Source organism: Chrysemys picta, chromosome 20 (genome assembly GCF_011386835.1).
Source record: "Chrysemys picta bellii isolate R12L10 chromosome 20, ASM1138683v2, whole genome shotgun sequence".
In the NCBI taxonomy this organism is placed as follows: domain Eukaryota; kingdom Metazoa; phylum Chordata; order Testudines; family Emydidae; genus Chrysemys; species Chrysemys picta.
The window spans coordinates 19,288,795-19,311,364 of record NC_088810.1 but is presented as its reverse complement, the minus strand read 5'-3'; the positions used below and the strand labels follow the sequence as shown (position 1 = coordinate 19,311,364).

General features: G+C 53.2%; 1 protein-coding gene across 2 annotated transcripts in view; it reads right to left on the bottom strand.

Moving 5' to 3' along the window:
* The window catches only part of SV2A (synaptic vesicle glycoprotein 2A), a 54,678-nt gene extending 39,182 nt beyond the window's left edge, over positions 1–15,496 (bottom strand). The window contains exons 1-2 of one of the 2 annotated variants that reach the window (XM_005293643.5): positions 15,357–15,496; positions 1,599–2,491 (exon numbers count right to left, since the gene is read on the bottom strand). In XM_005293643.5, the coding sequence (XP_005293700.2) occupies positions 1,599–2,187 (589 nt within the window). In that variant the 5' untranslated portion in view covers positions 2,188–2,491; positions 15,357–15,496. Of the gene's footprint in view, positions 1–1,598; positions 2,492–15,356 lie in introns of those variants that run through there. The other variant, XM_065574082.1, reaches the window with a different exon arrangement.
* Between the last annotated feature and the right edge of the window lie 7,074 nt (positions 15,497–22,570).

Sequence of the window (22,570 nt, the reverse complement as noted above, 5' to 3'; positions counted from 1 at the left end):
TGCAGGGGTTGGGAGGAGCCCCCCGAGAGCTGCTGGCCTTTAGCCACCGGGACCAGACAGTCAGGGACACGCAACGGACTCAGGACAGAGCGTGCACGTCTCAAAGCCGGGGGAGGGGCTGAGAGTCCGGACTCCTGGGTTCCAATCCCGGTTTTGGGAGGAGGGCGAGGTCTAGTGGTTAGAGCAGCAGCCTGTGGGAGTCAGGACCCCTAGGTCCAATCCCAGCTCTCTGACTAACTGTATGCGAGACCCAAGTCATTTCACTTCGCTGCTTCCCAGGGGGAGGATATTGACCAGCCTTAGGGGATGGATCATGGGGTCTGACCTGTAATACACTTTGAGATTCTCCTACAAAGAGGTGAAGAGCCATGACAAACCAAATCCAGGACTACCAAGGACTTGATGGATTTCAATACGGCGCAGGGCAGATAGAACTCAACCTCGCACCCCGAAAAGCCAGGTCCCTGCTGCTTTAGAATCCCCATCAGCTGTTAGCAGTACAGGGGCTATGACACAGAGCTTGGGAGATCCGATTCCATCCCCCAGGGAGTAGTGGCATGCCTCAGGCACGCACACAGGAGCTGCTGCAGAAATAACATGAGCCAAAACCAAAAACCCCCATTGGAGGGGCGGGAGGAGGGCAGAGTGCACCCACTGGGAAAGCAAATTGCCCGACTCCCTGTGGAGCAAGACTACCCTCTGTTCACACAGCACAGCCAGGCAGAAACCCCAGTTGCCGTGTGCTAGGGGAGTGGGAGCGAAAGCTGACTGACCCTCTCCCAGCTTTCGAAGGTGGCCTGCAGCCATGGGCCAAAAGAAAAACAAAATCGCAGACATGCCTGGCTGATTGGGGCCCGGATCCCATTCCGGCCACGCCCTGTGTGCCCCCTGCAATGGTACAACCCAGGGTGGGTTCAACCTGTGCTCCTAAACCAACAGGGGTCTGCATGGGGCTGGGAGCCACTTTTACTACTTTTGCTCCCACCAGCATGGTACGGAGCTGCGTCACACCAGCTGAGAGACCAGAATCTGAACTCCCACTCAGGGCCAGCGTCCTCCCCCTTTTACTGTGGCCTTGGCAGGAGTGCAACTCAGGGCTTCTGCAAAACCCCATCCGCTATCCCACTGCACACACCAATTACTCTAATCTCATAGGAGCTTGGGGGCAGGGAGGGGGCTCTCTGCACACTAAATCCTGAGGCTTGCAGGTGGGGTGGAGGTGGGTGGACCCAACTGAAAGGCTTTGTAGCAAGGGGGGTTCCCCCTCCCCAAAAAAGGCTCGAACCCGGCAATGCGCTAACCATGAGAGTGCTAGGCACTCAAAATGACTGTCACCCACAGCAGAGCACTCCCACGTGCATTTGGGAGCAGGACACCAAGAGGGGTGGGGTTGCCAAACGAACTTTCAGCTCACGAGGACCTCACTCCACCCCGAGCCAAAGGGAGTGCCCATATCTCCCTACCCCCCTTCCCAGCATGCACTGCTTCGGGCCTATGGTTGCTAGGCTCCCTCCGGGAACACCATCCCCCAGAATGCCTCTTTCCCCTTCGAGGGTCAGCGTTCCCCCCCCTTCCCTCCTGGCATCCCAAGGACTTACCCAGCATGCCTTTGTTGGAGTCTGACAAGCACATGTCCTTCTCGGCGCTGGGGAGGACAAAGCCCACCACGAAGACCTCCACGCCGTCGGCCATGAGGGCCAGCCCCAGCACAAAGTACAGCGTCCACTGGAAGCGCCCGTGGCCGCACTCCTGCAGGATGAGCTCGTACTGCTGGGCCAGCTCCTCCTTGTCCTTCTTCTTGTCCCCTTCCAGGTCCTCGAAGTCTCTGAACTCGCTCACCACCTGCTGGTTGTCGGCCAGCTGGTCCCCGGCCTTCAGGGAGTCATTGCGGGGGATGCCCTGGTACTCGCCCTCGTAGATCTCGTCGTCCTCGTCGTGCCCTTCGGTGGCGTCGCTGGAGGCCCCTTCCTCGTCGTTGGCCGACTCGCCGCGGTAGTAGCCGTCCTGGGGCTGGTAATCCTCCTCGTCGTCGTCCTCCTCGAAACGGGAGTAGGAGCGCTTGGTGTATTCGTCCTGCACGCGGTCCACGCCCTTGCCCACCTTCTTAGTGGCATGCTTCTTCACCTCCTTGGCAATGTCCTTCGCCCCCCGGATGAAGGCCGTGCGGTCCCTGAACCCCTCATCCATGGCTCTGCCCTTGCTGACGCCCCGCCTTCAGATCTCACTGGCGTGAGGAAGAAGAGGATGGGAACCGCCTTTGATGGGGGCGGGGAGGGCGGGTCTTCCTGGATGAGCACGCAGGGCCCCTCCCCGTCTCCTCAGGCCAGGGGGCAGCGGTGGGAATCTTCGGCACGCACACAAGCTTTCCAACGGCGGCCGATCGAGGGCACTGAACCGCGACCCATTCGCTTAATCCAGGCTTGAGACGCCGGAGTGGCCAGGCGGGTCGATTGGGCGAGTCTCCCTTGAGCGGCAGCAGATGGAGACGGTCCTGGGAGGGGGAACAAACACAGAGGGGGGCATTATCAGGTAGGAAAGGGCATCCATGCTCCCTCTCTCAAAAGCCACTTCCCGGTGGAGGAGCCTGCTGTATGTACCGCGTGGCTGGGGAACAATTCAGTATCTAGGCCCTAACGCCAAATGAAGTACCTCCAAAACGCAACAGGCAAAATTACAGCCAAGGCTTTTCAATGGTTTGCCAAGCAGGATGCTAGATGTTGGCAAAGGTCCCCTGAAAACCCACATTTGGAAAAGCTTAAAATATGCTGACAGGGCAGGGTAGCACTTTGAGGAAATGCTCTAAGCTGACGGGCGAGAGCTCTCCCGTTGGCACCTCAGTGAGAAGCAGTAGCTAAAATCAAGGTGACAACAAATAACTGAGGATGACCCATGCGGAGCGGACGATGACACCAAAACACGAGGCCAATTGCTGAATGGCAAAGAAGGAGGACGGTGCGTTAGTTTGATAACCCATAGGCTGGAGAGCTTGGGGCTAAACCAATCCTGATTTCAGGATGGCGCCCACCTGAGGGGAACCAGGTGGTCTAATATAAAAGGCAGGAGGAAGGTGCAGCGGTGTATCTGGTTGAGAGAGAGAAAGGAAAGGAAGGAACGCACACACACAAACTTGGAATTAGGGTCAAAGGGCTGGGCTCCAGCCAGAGAGAGCTGGCGGAAGCAGGTGGCGCTCATGACTGGGGGCTTCCTTGAAGACTGTTTTGGATTATTTTGCGGTTAAGGACTCTGAGGTTTGCGTGAACTTTATTGGCCAGTCAAGCCTAGGCGATGTGGAGTACTTCCGGGGTCTGCAAGAGGGGGCTAAGGAGGGCAGGGTAAAACCCTTTCAAACGACCCCCCGGGCACAGTAAGCAGCCACACTGCTACAAACAGCATAGACGGGAGGATGGAAAAGCAAATCATGAAAACGTGGATCGATGGAGAACTGGGTATGTGTGATGTTAAATAACGATGGCTGCAGGAAAGCGAACGACTCTAACGTGGAAATGTGAAAGAACCAAGTGAACGAGGGCCCAAATCGGAGAAATTCCAGACCGGAAACTGAAGGAATGAGACTGAAGGAGGAGCCCGGAGGCCAGAGTGTGAGACAACCATCAGGAAGGGTAGGAGAGCTTCCCAGAACTTGGGTCCCCACCTATTCCCTTTTATCTCTTTACTGTCTGGCATAAACATAAGTGACAATTGTCTGAAAATGTATAAATAAAGGCAAAAATTGATTAAGCCTAAATTAGTTGGACTCATGCCTCAGTTTCCCACCTTACAGAGCCTAACGCCATGGGAAGACTGAAACTGTTAAAATCACAGACTATCACTTGAATTTGCAGTTTCCCAGTCCTGCTTGCAAGCTAGAGGGCTCAGCCAGGAGTGTCCAATCACAGTCAGCGCTGCAGGGAGCCAGCTTAGAATAAGGTGAGGTGAGTTGTGCCGCTCCACTTTAGGGAGCAGCCTGCTTTGTCTCTCACTGGTTTTGGGTCCTTGGGTGTTACCATTCTGGAGTTTATGTAATAAAGTCATGTTCCAGGGCAACCTTCCAGCAAGAGTATTCATGGTTTTTATCTAACTTCTCTGTGCGTATGCCTGAACATAACAGGGACCTGATCCAGGACTGGGGCTTTAGGTGCTACTATAATACACCTAATAGCAATGAACATGTACAGCGCCTAGCACCATGGGGTCCTGGCCCATGGCTGGGACTCCTAGGTGTTACTGTATTACAGATAAATAACTTAAAAAAGATCCCCATGTTCTCCAAGCCAGGATTCCAAGTCATTAGTCATTTTGGAGGTCCAGTTTATGACACCATGGAAGAGACTGATTTCCAGACAGTGCTGAGTCCCGTCCTCTGAAAACAAGGCCCCCCTTAGTTGTCTCAAGTTACTGGAGGAGCTCGGCCAATACTAACTCAGCCCCATTGCTTCGCTATGAAATGGCCTTGGCCTCTAAACCATCTGCTGTGGAAATGCAGCCGCCCCTGGGGTGGGACGCAGGGGCCGTTTAACAGCCGCACAGCACACGTTTGAGAAAGCAATTGAAGAATGCTATGTGATCCCCACTGCAAGTGGAGATGTAGGACAGCAGAATGCAAAAGGCCCTGGCATCCCGGCCCCAAAAGTCAGCTTCATAAACACGAATGTATCACCAGGTCTTTGACCACCCACAACAGCTCAGGACCTTGGTCTCCCACTGCATTCCAGCTGCACAGCACCCTAGCACCCTAGCACCCTGCTGAACCACTGACTCCATACGAAAAGGAAGAGCGCCCCCTACTGACTCACCAGTGTCACTGCCTGTGCCACCAGGGTCCTGCTTGGAGATCTACCATCCAAAGATCAGTGTAGCCCAACCATGCTTAGCTTGGGAAAGCCAAGCCATAGCTGGGGATGACCTGTGGTAACATGGAAATAGATTATTAATATTGTATATATAAGAATCCCGTATCTAGCTCTGGTCATGCCCAAACTCTCCCAAGCCAAGTACGGTTTGGACAGGTTGATATTCAGATGAGAGATCTCCGTATTTATATATAGTTATTCTCAAAGGTGCCATCAGCTGACTCTTTGGCAAAGACAATCACAGACCTAGTCAATGGCTGTTCCAAGCACTCCCTTTCAGAATCAATGGAAGGAGCAATTAAGCCCCTTTATGTAGTCGAGACAGCTGCAAACAATGGAGGGATTGCCCAAGGCAGGTCAGAGCTGAGCTGAGTGGGCTTGGGAGCAAAGGGGAGCATTCCCTAGCTGCAAATGCAAGGGCTAAGTTATCAGTTTTGAAGGTCCTGTGTGTTGGAGGCAGAGAGGCAGGAGAAGCAGTTGTGAGCATGATCCTGGGAGGAAGCAGTGAGAGAGAGAGCTGCTCGGGCACAGTGCTCGCTGGAGTGGCAGACATGGGAATTTCTGAACAAGGAAATTGCCTGCTGTTTGTTGCTCCCGTGTTCAGGCAACCAGGACTCTGAGGACATTACCCCCAAACAATATCCCTGGCTCGTATCAATATGTTACAGTGAAATTGCCCTTAAGCAGCCATTCCCGGGGTCACGAGACAGAGCTTCACAGGGCTGAGCCTTCTAATTAAGGGGGAGCAGACTTTTCAAAAAGAGGTGGATAAAATTGGGCTCTCAGATCTCCAGTTAAGTCTCTAAATAAGGATCCCGATTTTAAGAAGTGCTGAGGACCCAAGAGCCCCCAGATCGGAGCTGCTGGCTGGCGCCATACTTGAAAAACCAGGAGACTTATTTAGCCACTTCAATAAGGATTTAAGGATGGGATTTACAAAAAAACAACCAGGGCCCGGATCCTCAACGGTCTTTAGACGCCTCATTCCCATTGATTTCCTTTGAAGAGGTGACTTAGGCGCACAAGTCTCTGACTCTCAAGCCCACCCTACCTGCTTGTGAGAATCTTGGCCAATACATTTGGGGGATGCTTCGGGACATTCTCCTGAGACCAGCAGATGCCTCTTGAAGAAGATTCCCTGCACTGTACTAAGAAGCGGATTTCGCTTAGGCAAAGGACGGTAGCATCCCAGCGAGGCGCAAAGACCCTATTACACACAAATCACAGACCAATTGGCCATAATAAAGAGATGCCAACAACTCTGTGCCGGCCGAAGCTAGTGGGAAATAAACCCGCCACTGTATACTTTAATACGCCGATTATAAATGATCCGTCAGAGAGCAAAACTTACTCATTTCTAGGCTGGCCTGAAGACCCTCCTTTCCCAGCAGCCCTAGGGGAAGGGGGTTGGGATAGCTCATGAATGGCCAAGAGGTGAATGCGAATCAATTTGCAACACGTGCCCCCCTGCAGGAAAGCCCTAGCAAACTGAGGCTGAGACCCCGGACTCCTGGGTTCTAGTCACAGCTCTGCTGCCTCCCACGCACAGGGCAGAGGAGGAATCGTACAGAGAGGGAGCCGAGATGAAGAAACTTGCCCAGCGTCACGCAGGCAGGCAGGGGCAGAACCTTTTCTTGAACCCGGATTTCCCGCCTCTCGAGCCCGGGCTTTAGCCGCCAGGCCGGCCGCGCTCCCTGCTGTCCTTCAAGGATTACATCGGAGGGAAAACAGCGACAAGGGAGGCCGATGCGCGATTGGGATCGGGGACCTGGCCACGGCGGGGAGATAAGCCCTGCTGAGCACCAGATAACAAGGCTGTCAATAGCTTCTGGGCAAGAGCTTCAGGGATTTTGTGAGGTGACCCGTTTCCTGCTTGTAGACTCCAAGGAGGGGTTCGGCAGCCGGCCCCCCGCTCCCCTGCAGCGTCACGCCAGCCCAGAGGCCTGGCAGAGTGGGGCTTGGGTGCTGTCCAGGCCAGTAAACTGCCGCTGGAGAGCCGTCACCTCAGAGCAGGATGTCTACAGGAGGGGGAAAGCTGTTTAGGCAGCATCAACAGAGCACCCTAGGGAGAGGAGGGGACAGCTGGTGGGGGAAGAACCCAGCTACGGACAGCAGGGATGGCTAATGGGGAAGGAAGGATACCCTAGCGGGCAGCACGTTGGCCTGGGACTCAGCAGTCCTGGGCTGCATCCGCAACTCTGCCACTGGCCTGCTGTTTGACCTTGGCCAAGCCACGTCCCTTCTCCGCGGGGCAGTTTGGCTCTCGCTGCGCGTCCCTGCAGCGCCAGGCGTCTGCTTGTCGCTGGCACGAGACCATGGCTGGCAAGGGAGCAGTGGGTCATTGGTCCCAGCGGCTCCTTGGTCCCAGCCTGGTTGCTAGGGGACACCTGCAGCACCCTGAAGGATGCGAGCCGCCCTCTCTCCTCACCACGAAGGGGGCACTGTGGGAAAGCGGGGCAGCCAGCTCCTGGAGGGCTGCGTCCAATTCTGATCATCGCTGTACAGAAAGGATGTAGAGAAACTGGGAAGGATCCGAGGCGAGCGAGCAAGGTGGTCCAAGGGATGGAATGCCAGCACCATAGGAGCAAAGACTGAAGGAACTGTGTATGTTTCGTTTGGAAAAGAGGAGATGAAGGAGGGGGACGTGGTACCGGTCTTCAAATCCTTGCAGGCCCTACCAACCCTCTGGTTCTAGGAAAGCTCCCTGCGCAGGGGATCATCTTCCCAAGCCCTGGCCAGCACGCAGCCCGCCCCACACACCTATACCACTGGCCAAAAAGCCAGTAACACAGAGAGGGCCCCTGTCTCCGAGACTGAGCGCTAGGCCAACCAGAACCAGCCCCTGCCCCGAAACTCCCCTGGAGGAACATCTTTCATACAAGCTGCAAGTGCCCTAGATACTGTCGAGAGAGAGGAGGATTATCAGGGGTATTCCGGCAGCACCTGGAGGTCTCCGCCACCTGAGATCAGCGCTCTATTGGGTGCTGCACAGACGTGTCGTGAGGCGCGTGCTTCAGGACTGGAGCCCACTGCTACCTATTCAAGATGAGGGTGAGACCCATGGGCTGGGAGGGTAGATTATCCCACCTCTGCTGCTGCGGGGTTCTTACCCCTTCCTCTGTTGGACACTGGGCCAGGCGGATCTGGGGTCGGAGCCAGTCTGGCAATGCTTGTGTTCCCCAATGACTCATGCACCGCTACCCCGGAGGCCGGACCACCTGCCTGGTGGCGCAAATTCACAGCCAAACAGCTCTCCCTAGCAGGGAGCTTACCCCAGGGCCAGCCAGCTTTGCCCTCGGCTCAGTTCTGGTCCGTTCCTCCGCGGGGGGGCCAGATCTGGGCTCTGCAGGGGGAGAACAGCCCCGCCGGACCCACACACAGGCAGGATGGTGGGTGGCAACCATCTTCACAAGGCAGGACATCTGCAGCTCAGAGCGCTACTCCGGGCGGACTCTGATCTCACTCACGCGGGCGTGATGCCGCCACTGATGCTCACGGGGGATTGTCTTTAGCTCTCCCCACGTGCACCCAGCTGGGCCCGGCTTTGCAGCAGCTCCCGGCATGGCAGGAAGCGCTCTGCAGGGTTGCAGGCCCAGCTGCAGCCTGGCACAGAGTGGGGGGGAGGGGAGGAGAGAGAAGAGGCCGGCCTGGCTTTGTTTCACAAGCTGAAACTCATTTAAAAGCACATTTCTGGGTATTCATTTCCTACGCTTCTTAAAGGATACTGGGGATCACAGGGGCCTCTCCCCAGCAGCAGAGCCCTGCAACGCTTCTCAATCCCAACCTGGACTCCCCCCCGCCAATCCCAACCCATAAGCCCTCAGCTAGGCCAGCTCTGGGCCCCCTCCTGCTCCCCAGCTCTATTGCTGCCCCCTCAATCTTAACTTGCCATCCCCGCTGCTATCCCAACCGTGGGGCTCCCCACACACCCATCTCTGCTAAGGCACTGTGGTCCTGGCCCCTGGCTCCCACCAGCTACCCCCGCCCTGGGCTCCCCCTATAACCAGCTCTGCTGCTCCCCTCAATCCCAACCTGCAGGCCTGTCCACCCACCCAGCTGTGCCAGTTCACCCCAATACTTGCCCTGCAGGGCCTGCCCCGCCACTCCACCACTTTTCCTAGATCAGTGACTCTCAAACGTTTGTACTGGTGACCCCTTTCACATAGCGAGCCTCTGAGTGCGACCCCCCCTTCAATATATTAAAAAGTGGTTTTAATGAATAACACCATTATAAATGCTGGAGGCAAAGCGGGGCTTGGGGTGGAGGCTGACCGCTCGCGACCCCCCCCCCATGTAATAACCTTGCGACCCCATCCCGACCCCCAGTTTGAGAACCCCTGTCCTAAAGGAAGCTGCCAATTAGGGGCAGGAAACAGACATCCACAAGGAGGGGCACAAAGGCCAACAAACCCGTAAGCTGCTCCCCAGTTACGAACCCAAGTCTCCGGGAGAAGGAGGCCGGAGCAGGAGACCAGCCGGAGCAGAGGAAGCCTGGCATTTTGCCATCGCCGCTCAGCCCCACCGGAGGGGCTGGTGCAAACGCAGATCACAGAACGACTTAATGGTGCTTTTGCCACCTTGGAGTTATTGAGTCCCTGGGCTTACAAGAAGGGCTGCTTGTCACAGAGCTAATCCGAACCCTGCGGCTGCATTAACCCTTCACGTACTGGGCTTTTCCGCATTGCGCGGCCAACAGCTGCTTTAGGGGACTTGCCTAGTCCTACTGGACAGTGAGTCTGTGGCCTTATGGGGTGGGGGGGGTCCGTGTCCCCCCTGAGTGATGCAGCCAGCTCAGCTCAGTCAAAGGAGGAAATCCCTGCCCCAGTGCACACATCAGCTGCCCAGGGAGTCACCGATGCAAAAGAGACCCAAAAGAGGTCTAGGCCTTCACCCCCACGCCGGGAGAATCGAGTAACCTAGGGCTTCCCTCTGCGCTGGGATCTGCTCTCCCCTGGTCGATCACCGATCCATCAACGCCAGGGGCAACCTCGTTTGCCAAGAAGTGCCAAGCACCCCAACGGAGGCCCACGGGGTTTCAGGGCTCTGTCTCTCCAGCTCGCAGCATCTCTCGGGTTGCCCAGCACCCAGCTTGCCCGGCCCCATGGATTCGGTGGGGCAGCCAGTGAGTTCTCCCTCATGTGGTGTCAAGCCTAGAGAGACCAGACCTGCCTGTGTGACCCAGGCCCCTGAGCCATGGGGCAGCCCTGAAGATGGCCCTGGGAGCCCTGGAGCCACAGGCCCAGCTCCCTGCCCCTCCCCGGCCGTGTGCCCCTAGAACTCCCTACCCTCGTGACAGAGAAAGCCACCCCACCTCACCCATCCCCCGGCCCATGGTCCGATCACGGTAGCCCCACCGGCCTGGGGAAGGGGCTGCCCCACAAGGCGCAGTAACACGAGGGCTGGGGGGTGAGGGGTTTCCTATCAGATACATACCGAAATGAACAAGCCCTCAGGACACGCCCCTTCCCGCCTGCTTCAGCCAGGGGACCTGGCCCCCCTCCTGCCAGCAGTGACCCACACGCATAGCAACTGAGCCCAGCCGTCCCATAACGCGCAGCATGGTTCGCCCACCTGTCCCCTTCTGGAGGGTGCCTGGGCCACATAGAGAGCCTGCTACAGCCTTGAGACACCGGAGACGGGCCTTTTAGCTCAGGCCGGAGAGGCCTGTGCCTTTAAATCCAGAGGGGCCGGGTTCAACTCTGCTGTCACCGTGGGCCAGGTGTGAGGAAATTTATAGAGCCACACCGGGCCGCTGCCCTGCATCCGTTTTTACACCAGTGCCGAGTGGGTATCAGCCCTCCCCAGGTCGGAGTGGCAGTGTTCCCGCACCCAGCTCACCCGAGGTGCAGGGCAATGGAGGAAACCGTTAAATAAAGGTCCCCATAATACCCTGCTCCCGCCGCTGCTCAGGGATGAAACGGACTGGCCGGGTGCTCACCATCCACTAAGGTTGCCAATTTGGATTGGACGCATTCCTGGAGGTTTCATCACAGGACATAATCCTGGAGGGCTGGCAAGCTTATTCCTCAGCTCTTAGCATCTGCACCGACTCCGCCTTGGGAGACCTGGGTCTGTGGCACCCAGAGACCATGGCGATGGACGTGGGATATGAACCTAGATCGGATCCGTTCTGCCTAAGCTGCACCCTTGCTGACTAACACAGGGAAAAGGACGTGGCCTTTCCAGGTGCTTTCTCCCAACCACCCCACCCCCAGTGAGGCGCAGTTACCACCAGAGATGGGTCAATAACACCTCCCAGATCTGGGATCTCAGCGGCTTCAGAGCCGGAGGCAGAAGACCAAACTGCATAAGAGGATGGGTCTTTAAACCACAGGCACTGCACGCTCCACCTAACACAGGGGGCAGGCGGGCCCCAGGGCTCTTACGCACAGAGCCCTGCAAATCTGCGGATATCCGCAGGTTTGGTATCCGCATCCAATCTGCAATTTTGTATCCACACAGGGGATACTTATGCAGCCAAAAGAAATTAATGGAGATCTCCCATCTCCTAGAACTGGAAGGGACCTTGAAAAGTCATCAAGTCCAGCCCCCTGCCTTCACTAGCAGGACCAAGTACTGATTTTTGCCCCAGATCCCCCAAGTGGCACCCTCAAGGATTGAACTCACAACCCTGGGTATAGCAGGCCAATGCTGAAACCACAGAGCTATCCTGCCCCAAGTAGCCCAGCCTGGCTTCTGGCCCTCCTGCCTTTTGCCCTGGTTGGCAATAAAAATACAGGCCATTTACCAGGTGGGTAAGACAGGCAGTGGGGAAGCTGTGTTGGCAAAGAGCCTTTCCTAGAGGGGTAGCAGCGCCTTCTGGTTCTTGTAGCAGAGCATCCTGCCTGGTGACCCAGGCCTCGACCCTGACCCGGGCTCTGAAATGCAGCCGGGCACCCACTCCATTGCCAGGCCCAAGAACACTGGAGCAGGTTGGGATTTTTTCCGTGAAACGTTTTTTTTTGTTGTTGTTGTGAGCAAAACGCCAGTTTATCCTGCAGAAAAGGTTGGGTTTGGAAAGGGTCAGTTTGGATGAATTTACAACTCGAAAAATTGTCTGTGTGGGGGGGTGGGAGAGGTAGGGGGGAGTTTAAACCTTTTCTAAATGAAAAATTCCAGTTTTCTGGACAACCAACTTTTTTGTTTTGAAATGAAAGCGAATTAGAGGGGGTTAAAAATGGTCAAACCCAAAATGAAACGTTTCAGTTGACCCAAGCCAGATTTTTTTTTTTTTTTGCAAGCTGTCAGTTTGCGCAAGTTTTCAGGATGGACTTTTCATCCCGATTCAGAAGGGGACCTTTTTATCCACCTCTCCAAAAATGTTTGCGGGGCGGGAAAACCGGATCCTGCCCTGCTGTGCTGAAACCCCTGTGGAGATGACAGATATGCCAGTGGCCGGGTGTGTGAGGTACTAATTCACGGTCACTTTCAGGGAGATCTTTCCAGAAAGGTTTGAAGGAGCAATGAATAATCGGCAGAATCCAGGCTGGCAGCTAGAGAGACTGGAGTGTTTGCGCCTCGAATGGCTGGAAGGCGGGTGCGGGGCAGGTTGGAAGAGGAGCAAATGCCCAGATCTTCACAAGCTTCAGCTCATTCATTGCAAATGATGCTCCCCATATGCCCCTTGAGGTGGTGCAGGCAGGTCAGGCTAGTGAGGGGCTTCAGAGAACAGAACTAAACAGAGCTCCTCCCCCAGGTCTCACAGGCAGGCCTGCTTGCCTCCTACAGCTGAGCGGGCCTGTAACTGGATCTGCAGGGCCGGCTGGCAGAGGCTGCTGGAAAACGAGGGGTGCAGAATGCCCCCTACAGAGGGTTGCTAGGCAGAGATGTGTCTGACTGGGAGACAAGTACAAATGGAGGAGCCCCCCTGCAACCAAGGAAAGGCTTAGATCACCCCCAGTGACAAAGCCGGGACCAGAGTGATAGCAAGGACCCGGTGGCAGTGGGAGAGGACATGCTACAGAAATGTGAGGGTGGGGTCCCTATCCACTTTTTACAGAAGGGGAAACTGAGGCACGGAAGGGTGCAACTTGTCCAGCATCATGGCAAAGCTAGAGAGAGGACCCAGGAGTCCTGACTCCCAGGACCCTGTTCTGACCACTGCCCCACTCTCCTTTCCCTTCAGGGCCTGACCAAACCTCTGTCACAGCAGTGATCCAACGCTCCAGCCCAATACACATGCCTACCTCTTGCTAATGCCAATGGGAGAAAGGCCAGATGATCAAACCAGCCGCTTGGCATGAACGGGGGCAGCTCCACTGACATTCATGGATCTGCAGTCGTTTCCAGGATTTAGCCTGGGTACCAGCTGTGGTGCAAAGGCAGGTCATTCCAGCCCCAGCTCAGAAAGCAGAGCTCCTCGGGGCGGAGTGGGGGGACGCGGGATGTGTTTGAAGGTGAGATCTCAGGAGGGAATCGGGAACATACATTCAGGAACCCATCCCTCAGCCAGCCAGCCACTTCCCCCAGCCAGCCAGCCACTTCCCCCAGCAAGTCTATTTTTAAACTTTGGCAGCACAAACATGCCTGAGAGCAGTGTGTGTGTGTGTGTGTGTGTGTGTGTGTGCGTGTGAGAGAGAGAGAGAGAGATGGGGTGAGAGGAAAGGGGAGAGAAAAACAATGCATGAATAAAAGTGTAAGACAAGCAGGATGAAACAGACCTGACTGTGTGTCGGGGGGGAAATATGATTTCAAGTTAAAATTAGCCCTTCTAAAATAATAATGGCTGCACCTCCCATCACCCCTGGATGTGGGCACAAGCAGCGCAGCCTGGCAACATCACCTGCATGTCCAGCCATGCAATCTACTCGCCCGCCCTTCCAAGGAGGACGGAGAAACCAAAGGTCATTCACTCATCTAAAGGGCCGGGGAGGAATTGTTACTTGCCCTAGGCCAGTGGAATTTTGCAGAGCGGGACCAGTGGGGGTGTGGATCAGGCACTTAGGAAGCAGACCGCTGGGATAATGCATCTTCTGAGAGATATTGTGTGTGTGTGTGTGAGAGAGAGAGAGAGAGAGAGGGCATGATTTAAATGCAAACTGGGGAGTCTAAAATAGATACTGCTAACTCTGCATTCTCTGTGTGCGAGCCCCAGTCACATCCACACACATCCTATGTAGCCATGCCCACCCCAGGTAGATCACGTTCACACACACCGACTCAAAAGAGCTATTAAAAACGTAGGAGCTGGCGACAGATGATTTCTGAATGAACGACACGATGTACTTTTAACCAACGCAAATTACCTCCTACGCCCATTCCCCTCTCTGAACAACCCCCTCCAAGTTCCTTTATGCGGGATCAAATAACATGAGAAGGGATGAAAAATGCTAAGTTTTAAATAAACAAATAAGCATCCTTGAAGAAAACAATGTGACCCGCTTCTTTATGACAAGGTCATTCTCATCCAGCCAACACCGGCTCAGGTCTCCTCATCAGTCTCTTTGTGCCTTTCGATATTCAATAAAGCCATGTCAAGGCAGTTATATTTTCTGCGACGTAGCTATATGCTTAGGGACTCGAGAAGGGGAAATACAGATGTAATTAGATCTATCGGAACAAGGTCATAGGCTCTCTCCTCCATGGTAGAAAGGATGGCTTCTAAAGCGAGAATCTTAGCAGCTGTGTGAAGGCAGTTTATCAAGGATTGAAACTGTTTAAACCCAGAGCTAGTTTTGATTTGAAGAGCATCTACAAGCAGACATTTCATCGTCAAAGTTGGAATCCCCCAAAATACCCTCCTACGCGTATAAATGCATTGCTGCTATTTAAAATCTGCACCAAGATTTAAGTTGAGCATCTCAGCAAATAAACACGGTCAGCCGTTTCCAGCCAAGGTTATTTATTTTTGAATCCATTTCCTTTTGCTAATTCTTTGATCAGAGCTGTTGATCAATACAGTACTTCTGGGTTTAAAATAGTGGTTTAGTTAAACACACACTTATAAAACCCAAATGTGCCAGAGATGATTTGTTTGGTTGGATTGAAAAGGGTTGGGGCTTGGGTTAACAAGTGATTTCGCTTCATTTGAAACCCCCGTTCTTTTAGAGACCTCCTCATAGGCGCAACAAGAAACATGGCGACAATAGATAATGAGAGTTTTTAAATCTACAGTCCCCAAGGTCATTTTCCAACACATACACCCTCTCCCAAACCCGGTGCAGATTTCTTCCCCTGTTCAAGACACGTTGGTTTCATCGGTATAAAGAACCATCCCTCCCATGAGATGCCCATCACCCAACCTACAAAAGATCTATCTGCATAGATTCCAAGCTGCAGGATATCTGGAATAAACAGGGCAAGTGAGATGACCGGACGCTATTAACACTCATACACAAATAAAAAGACAGACAAAACCTAGAGGCAAGGTTTTTCAGGACAAAATGGCCACACCAAAGGGGGAGGGGGAAAATACCCCCCAAAAACCTTTCTACATCAACAACTATGAATCCAATTACACTAATTAAAGCATCTTGTTTTTACAAAGACATTTGTTTTCCTCCTTACCTGGTCTATACTCCGATCTGCCACAGCCCTCCTTTAAGGATCTGTCTCGCGTGATATTATGAAGGATGCTCCAGCAGGGATACAGGAAGAAAATAGCTCATGGGTACCAGAATGAGCATTAGCATCGCAGCCTTCTACACACACACTGAACATTGGGAGAGTCCATTGTAGCAGCCCAGGGAAGGGTGGTGGCAGGACCGGCTGCTATAGAAAACAAAACAGAGGAGGAGGAGGGATTTTTTTTTTTTTTAATGAACCAGAAAAAAAAAATGAGAATGCCTCCCCCAGCCGGTTACCCAGGCATGTGGGAATCTTCTGCAAGATCAGGTTGCCTGCGTCAGGGACGAGATTTCAGTTTAACCTGCTTCACTGAAATGCACTGAAGGAGGTGAGACTGACTAATGGTGTATTATTAGTCAGTTTCAGCTGATAAATGCTCCGGCACGGCTTTGCTGGGAGGCTTGGCGGCAGCAGAAAGATACTTTTTTTTTCTCTTTTGCTCCGAGATGCTCGCCGTCATCGATTGCAATTTTTTGCCCCCATCACACCCGCAGAGACACAGCACACTGCATTTAAATGGGCCTTTTCAAACAGGAATCAAAGGCTTTTGGGGGAGAAAAAAAACCCAAACAAACCCAAACCCTTGATGTTAGCCATTCGAATTTCACATCTCAATACAGCAGAGTTAAACTAGCTAGATTATCTGGCCCCCGTCACTGGGGGATTCGAGTGGCTCAGCCTTGGAGTTATTTATCCTCTCCATGCTCCAGTGAGGTGAGACGGGGAACTGAGGCACGAGAAGACTAATGGACTTGCCCAAGGTCACTCAGAGAGTCTGTAGCGGAGCAGGGAATTGAAGCTAAGTCCTGCAGATCCTAGGTTAGCATCCTAACCACAGGATTATCCTTCCTCTGTTCATGAGCTGCACACAGCCACAGCCTAAGGCCTGGTCCACACTAAACATTTAGATTGACATAGCTACATCGCTCTATGGTGCTAAAAATGCACACCTGAGCGCTGTAGCTACACCAACCTAACCACTGGCGTAGATGCGGCTGCAATGGAATAATACTTCCGTTGACCTCGGTACCACAGCTGGGGGAGGGGCAGTTCCTACAGAGATGGAAAAAAACCCTTCAGCTGCTACAGGATAGTCGACACTATGGGGATTACGGCACCGCATCTCTGCCACTGGAGGTCCCACCGCGTAGACAAACCCTGAGTAATGCAGAGTGCACAGTGGGCTTGGAAGATCAACTGCTGTTTACAACGAGACAACCTTCCAACTTCCAGTGTGTTAGCGGTGCTTACCTTTCAATCAGCCACCAATGTTTCTTTGTTATGGCGTTTCATTGCCCTTGGAGAGGAGGAATTGGGTTGGGTTCGGGTTTTTTTTTTGTTTGTTTGTTTGTTTGTTTTTTTGGTTGGTTGGTTTTTTAAGTGGGGAAAGTTTACAACAAAGAATCAAGTGAAATAATATTGTAACAAACCTGTAGTTACAGACGACTTCACTGTTACTGCCATGATACTGTTCAGGGCTTCACAGAAACAGCAAGGATAGAACTCAGATCCTCCTGTGCCAAATGTGTAAGACCTTGCCACTTGAGCTAAAGGAGAATCACCACTAGTTGTATGCTGTATAGGGCCTATGACACACAGCTAAGCCGTTCCAATTATGTTCAGGGGAGGGCAGTGGTGCAGGCAGTAGCCAGCTCTTTAAATTATCTTATTTGGATCCTGAGCCTCAGGTGACAAAGCATCAGAGGGAGATGCGCTTTCTTCCAACACCGAACAAGGAACTTTAATAAGTAAAACTGTATCATCCCTGTAGCTCCCACGTATCTCTTACTCCGCTCCTGCCTAGAACCTTCCCTCACCCTCTGTCCAGGCTGACTCCTTTGTACAGGCTTAAAAGAAACACTCTTTACTCAAAATCCTTTTAAGAGCCATGTACTTGGAGGATGTTTCTAAGCAGTCACACCTTGATTAGGTAGATTTATAAAACAGTCATCAAGTTTCCTTCAAATACATATATTGCTTGTATTATGGTAGCACTCAAAGCATGCCCCTCCCACCCACTCCACTCCACTCCACTCCACTCCACTCCAAGATCAGGGTCTCATTGTGCCGGATGCTGCACATTGACAAGAGGGGAAGGGGACTTGCCCAAGGTCACCCAGCTGATCAGTGCCAGAGCTGGGACTAGCACCCAGGTTTGCTGAGCCACTGGGCGGTGTCCTACTCAGTGGGTCACACGCCTCTCCCGCCAAGATTATCAAACAACAACGAATGCCCCGAGCCAATGGCAGACAAAGGATGCTTCCGCCAGCCTCTGTACAAACTTCCACCAACCAGACTCTGACCAACCTCACCCAAAGAGCTGAGCACGGAATGGGGCCTTTGAATAGCCAAATGCATCAGGCCCGATTTTCCATTGCCCTGGCCCAACACAGTTATTCACCTCTGTGCAAAGTGCAACTGCTTCAGAATGGGGATGGTTCATATAGACTTTCCAAGAGGTGTTTATCTATTTAATGTCCTTATCTGTCTCCCATTACCATGGTATCTGAGCACCTCACAATCTTTGATGAATTCATCCTCACTACCCCAATGTGAGTTACAGCTGTGCTATTAGCCCCATTGTAAATATGGGGAAACTGAGGCACAGAGCGACTAAGCTACTTGCCCAAGGTCATACAGGGAGTCTGTGGCAGAGCAGAGGACTGAACCTATGTTTTCTGAGTCCAGGCTAGCGCCCTAACCACTATGCCCTCCTACCTCTCAAAAATGACTACACAGGACAATGAGGAATCTGACCCTGTGACTTGGGCCATGCCGGAGCTGAGGTCAGGACACCTTGCCACTACCACGCCAGGGCTGCCGGCTTGTGTGCTTTGGCCAGCGGGGACCCGATTCACAAAAACATCTCTATTCTGGACAGCACTCAACCATGTGCGAGTCCCGTTGAAGTCAAGGGGACTTAAGCATATGCTTAAAGTTCAGCACACACTTAAGTGCTTTCCTGAGTCAGGGCCCCTCCCCAGGATACAAACCCAGGAGAGACATTGTGTCTGTTCCCGCAGCAAACGCCAGTTCAGCTAGTGCCCTCAGCAGAGAGGCCAAGGACTGGAGAATCAGCCACACAGAGACCAAACTCCCCTCTGGTGCCTGCAGTTCGGGGGAACGCACACATGGGGCAGTGCACGAGGAAGCTCGCAGTGCAGCTAGCCGTGACATGCAGGGAAAGGAGGGCCCATCAGCCCCCACAGAGGAGGAGTGTGAAATCTTCCAGGATCTATGCAGGCTGCAAAATCCACCCCTGAAAAAAAAAGCTTTGGTTCTCATGCAGGGCTGAAGCCAGAGACTGACTTCCTGTTGAACTGAATGATCTTCTTGGGAACTCAGGAAAATGGGGCAGGTGAAACTGACCAGCAAGGTCAGTTCACAGCAGCAGGTAAATATCCCAGTGCCTCTGCCCAGCCACTCACATCCACCCTGCTCAGACTGCAGCATCAAGGCCTGTTTGGGGGACTCCTTAACGCGCGTCTCAGCAGGTCAGCTCTGCAGTGCCTGGCGAATGATTGACAGTTCTGCGACTGCCTTTGCAGAGACACTGCTGCCCGTCAGCGTGACAGCTGCACAGGTGACATGGCCTCTGATGAAGCATAATTGTGCAAGCAGGTGGGAAGTCACGGGGTAGACAGCTGGTGCAATGGCTTCCCCAGTCCTGGGTTCAAATGCCGACCACCAATGAAATGGGTTTGAGGCGTCTCAGCTTAAGACCGCATCGAGACGGGAACCTTTTCTCCGGTATAACCTATGGTTTGAATGTAAACGGACCTTAACTCATTCGCCCATGTGGGAACACTTAATCCAGTATCAGAGGGCCTTGCTTTGGTTCAGCGGATGTCACCAGGGAACGGCTGTATAACCGGTCCATCGGTATAAGTAGGTAACATAGATCAGCCCTTGTACTTAGGAGAGATTCCCCCACAGCACAAAAATGTCCATATGACTTAGCACTGTGGCTCAGTACCTAGACACCATGCGTGCTATACACCTTGGGGGTTATTTTTGCAGAAGACAGTTGACTTTAATGAGCACTTTTTATAGGCTTCTGTCAGACCATTGATTCAGGGCATCAAGCAAGCTGGCAGGATCCGAGGCGGCGACTTGGCAGATAGCTTCGTTGATAGAAGAGCTCGATAACGGAGTGGCAAGCTGCGTTCGAGCCAGAGGCAGATACGCGGCACGGTTCTCTGGGTCCTGTCACCATCTTCGGTCAGCATCAGCATTGACTGTTTGACAGGCAAGACTGAGGAAGCAGCTACAGCTGGCGTTGAGTTGGACGCCGTTCTGCGGCGAGATCTCGCACACGCTGATGACATGGTCTTGTTGGCTCACATTGGTGGGTTGCTGCAGCCAATGACCGATCTGGTCAGGCAAGAAACAGCGCGCATCAGTCTGGTTATTAATCCAGGGAAAACTAAGTCCTTGGCCTTTACCATCGGACAATCTCCAGCTCTAGATTACAAACAGCTCAGCATTAATCTGTGTGGAAGGGACATGGAGCAGGTGACAACAGTCAAGTACCTGGGCAACATGATAGAGTGGGAGAGGATACTCAAAAGATGCGGATGTTCATATAGCACCAGTTGCTGCCCGTTCTGGGCCATTCATCAGCCTTTGTGGGGACATCGTGACATCAGGTTGGCTAGGAAACTGGATCTACAGAACCACGGTTATATCCACTCGATTGCGCGGCAGCAAAACGCGGGTGTTGAGCAAGGCTGAAGAACACCAGGTGGCCGTTTTCGATTCTTGCCGTCTTCGTCAGCTGCTCCACATTAAGTGGCAGGACAAGACCAGCAACAAGAACCTTCAAAGCCAAACCCAGCAGCCGCCACCAGCGTTAGTTCAGTTTCGGCAGCTTTCTTGGCATTAGTTGGATGGAAGACCAAACACATTACAAAGCGCGTGTGCCCAGGAATGCCGCTACGCAGCTGGAGATCACATGGACACTAAAAGCTTTGGAGGCATGATAAGATCGCCAATGATGGACATAAATCGAACATCCAGTCAGACCACCTGAAGAACCTAACTGGAGAGCGATCCGGATCAGAGCTGCCTTATGGCCCAGGACTAGAATAGCAGGGGGTACTGTAGGTTGGATTTGAAGGGCATCGGCGGGGGGTGGGGGAAGAACCCCAGGACTGGAATAACAGGGGAGCTGTGCAGGGCACTAGGACTGGGAGAGCAGAGGGAGAGGGGATTGAGTCAGGATTAGGGTGAAATGGCAGAGCTGTGTAGGGACCCAGGGATAGCGTAGCGGGGTGTCTATCAAGGAGCTACAGAATCAGTCTGGGGGAAAGGTTAGAACCGTCAAGCCGTTTAGCCCTGAAGTGGCGGAACTGTTACATAAAAACAAAGTTCTCAAAGCCTAATGGGCGCAGAAACATTTCCATTCCATTTAAAACTCCCGGAATGAAAAACAGGGGAGCTGATTTCTTTTTAATTAACTTTTCCTCCTGGGTGCCAAAAACACTCAACTGTGCTAGCGCTGGAGAAGCGGAAAGCGAACCTGACAAGGCCTAGCCCTCTCTTTAAAGCAGGAATAGGCACAAGGATGGAATGCATGGGAGAAACAAAAAGAAATCACTCTGCACTGGTCTAACTGCTCCTGTTAACGCAAACAGTAAAACTCCCGTCAGAGTTTGCCCAGCGCTGAGCGAGCGATGCTGAAAATCCCACCTTTGGGATTAATCAATAACAGACTCCTAGAAAGGGAAGGTTGGAAGGGGCCTTGCCAAGTTTATCCCCCCTGTGCTGAGGCAGGACTCCGTAGCTCTTTTCAGCAGTAGATATCAAAGCACTTTTACAAAAAAGGTTGGCTTCATTATCCCTGTTTTATGGATGGGGAAACTGAGGCACAGAGAGGGGAACATGACTTGCCCATTATCACCCAGTAGACCAGTGGTAGAACCAAGGATAGAACCCAGCTCTCTGGCACCCCAGTCCTGTGCACTAGCTACCAGGCCGAAGGAAAATACCCCTGAGAATTTTTAACAGGGAAGGTGACTAATCAGTGGAACAGACCACCAAGGGAAGTGGTGGATTTTCCATCTCTTGAGGTCGTCAGATCTAGACTGCATGCCTCTCTGGACGATGCTTTAGCCAGACACAGGTTATTAGGCTGAATAGAGGGGTAGCCAGGGGAAAATTCTCTGACCTGTGTTAGGGCCGGCCTTAGGGAAAACAGCGCCCTGGGTGAACTTGTATTTTGGCATCCCTGTCCCCACTCAACCCTGCTGCCTCCCTGGGCTCCCCACCCCTCTATTGCCCCCAGACCCCACTGTCTCCCCCCCATTGCCCCAAGCTCCCTTCCACAGCCATGCACCCCACTTCTTGCTGCTTGCCCACAGCACCCTGGACGGTTGCCCACCTTGAAGCCGGCCCTGCAGGAGGTCAGAGTACCTGGGCTTAAAAATCGATCCCTGTATTACATCTATCAGTCGAGCCACCGGCTGAACTTTCACGCTAGGCTCCACTGCCCTTTGCTGTTACACCCCATGCCTTTGTCCGTACATCTGTCCTGCCCGCACCTCAGAGCAGGCACCTTTTCCGCCTCACAGACTCAGCATACGTCACAGCGATGAATAGACAGAGTCTCTGCCCAGGTCAAACACAGCGCAGAGCGTTAAACCAACAGCGAAAAGGGTGACAAGTCCGGTCGGTTCACAGGGCTCCCGATCTGACCTCACTTACGCAGGGGGGGGGGGTAAAGGAACATCCCCACTACTGTCCATTGAATCAGAGGGAAGCTGGTTTAAGTGAGAGCCAGACCGCGGTGGGTAGGAATAGGCTGATAGACACCCATATACTGCAGCCCTGAGTGGTTTCTGGTGGCTTCCCAACCCAGAGAACACAGTGAGTGCCACTAGTGCTTGTTCTGCCATCGGTATCTGAAATAGCAGCGGAGGAGAAGAGGCTGGGAGGAAAGGGACAGGCCCAGGAAATTGATTTGGGTATAAAGAGATGCTCTCCCTTCAAGCCAGCTCCATTCTATTCCTGACAGGGCGTGCAGTCGAGTGGATGGGGAGCCAGGACTGCTGGGTTCTGTTCCCAACTGAAAGGGCGTGGGGTTGATCCAGCAATGGGGAATTCAGGATGCCTGGGTTCTACTGCTAGCACTGTCAGAAACCCTCCTTCCCACA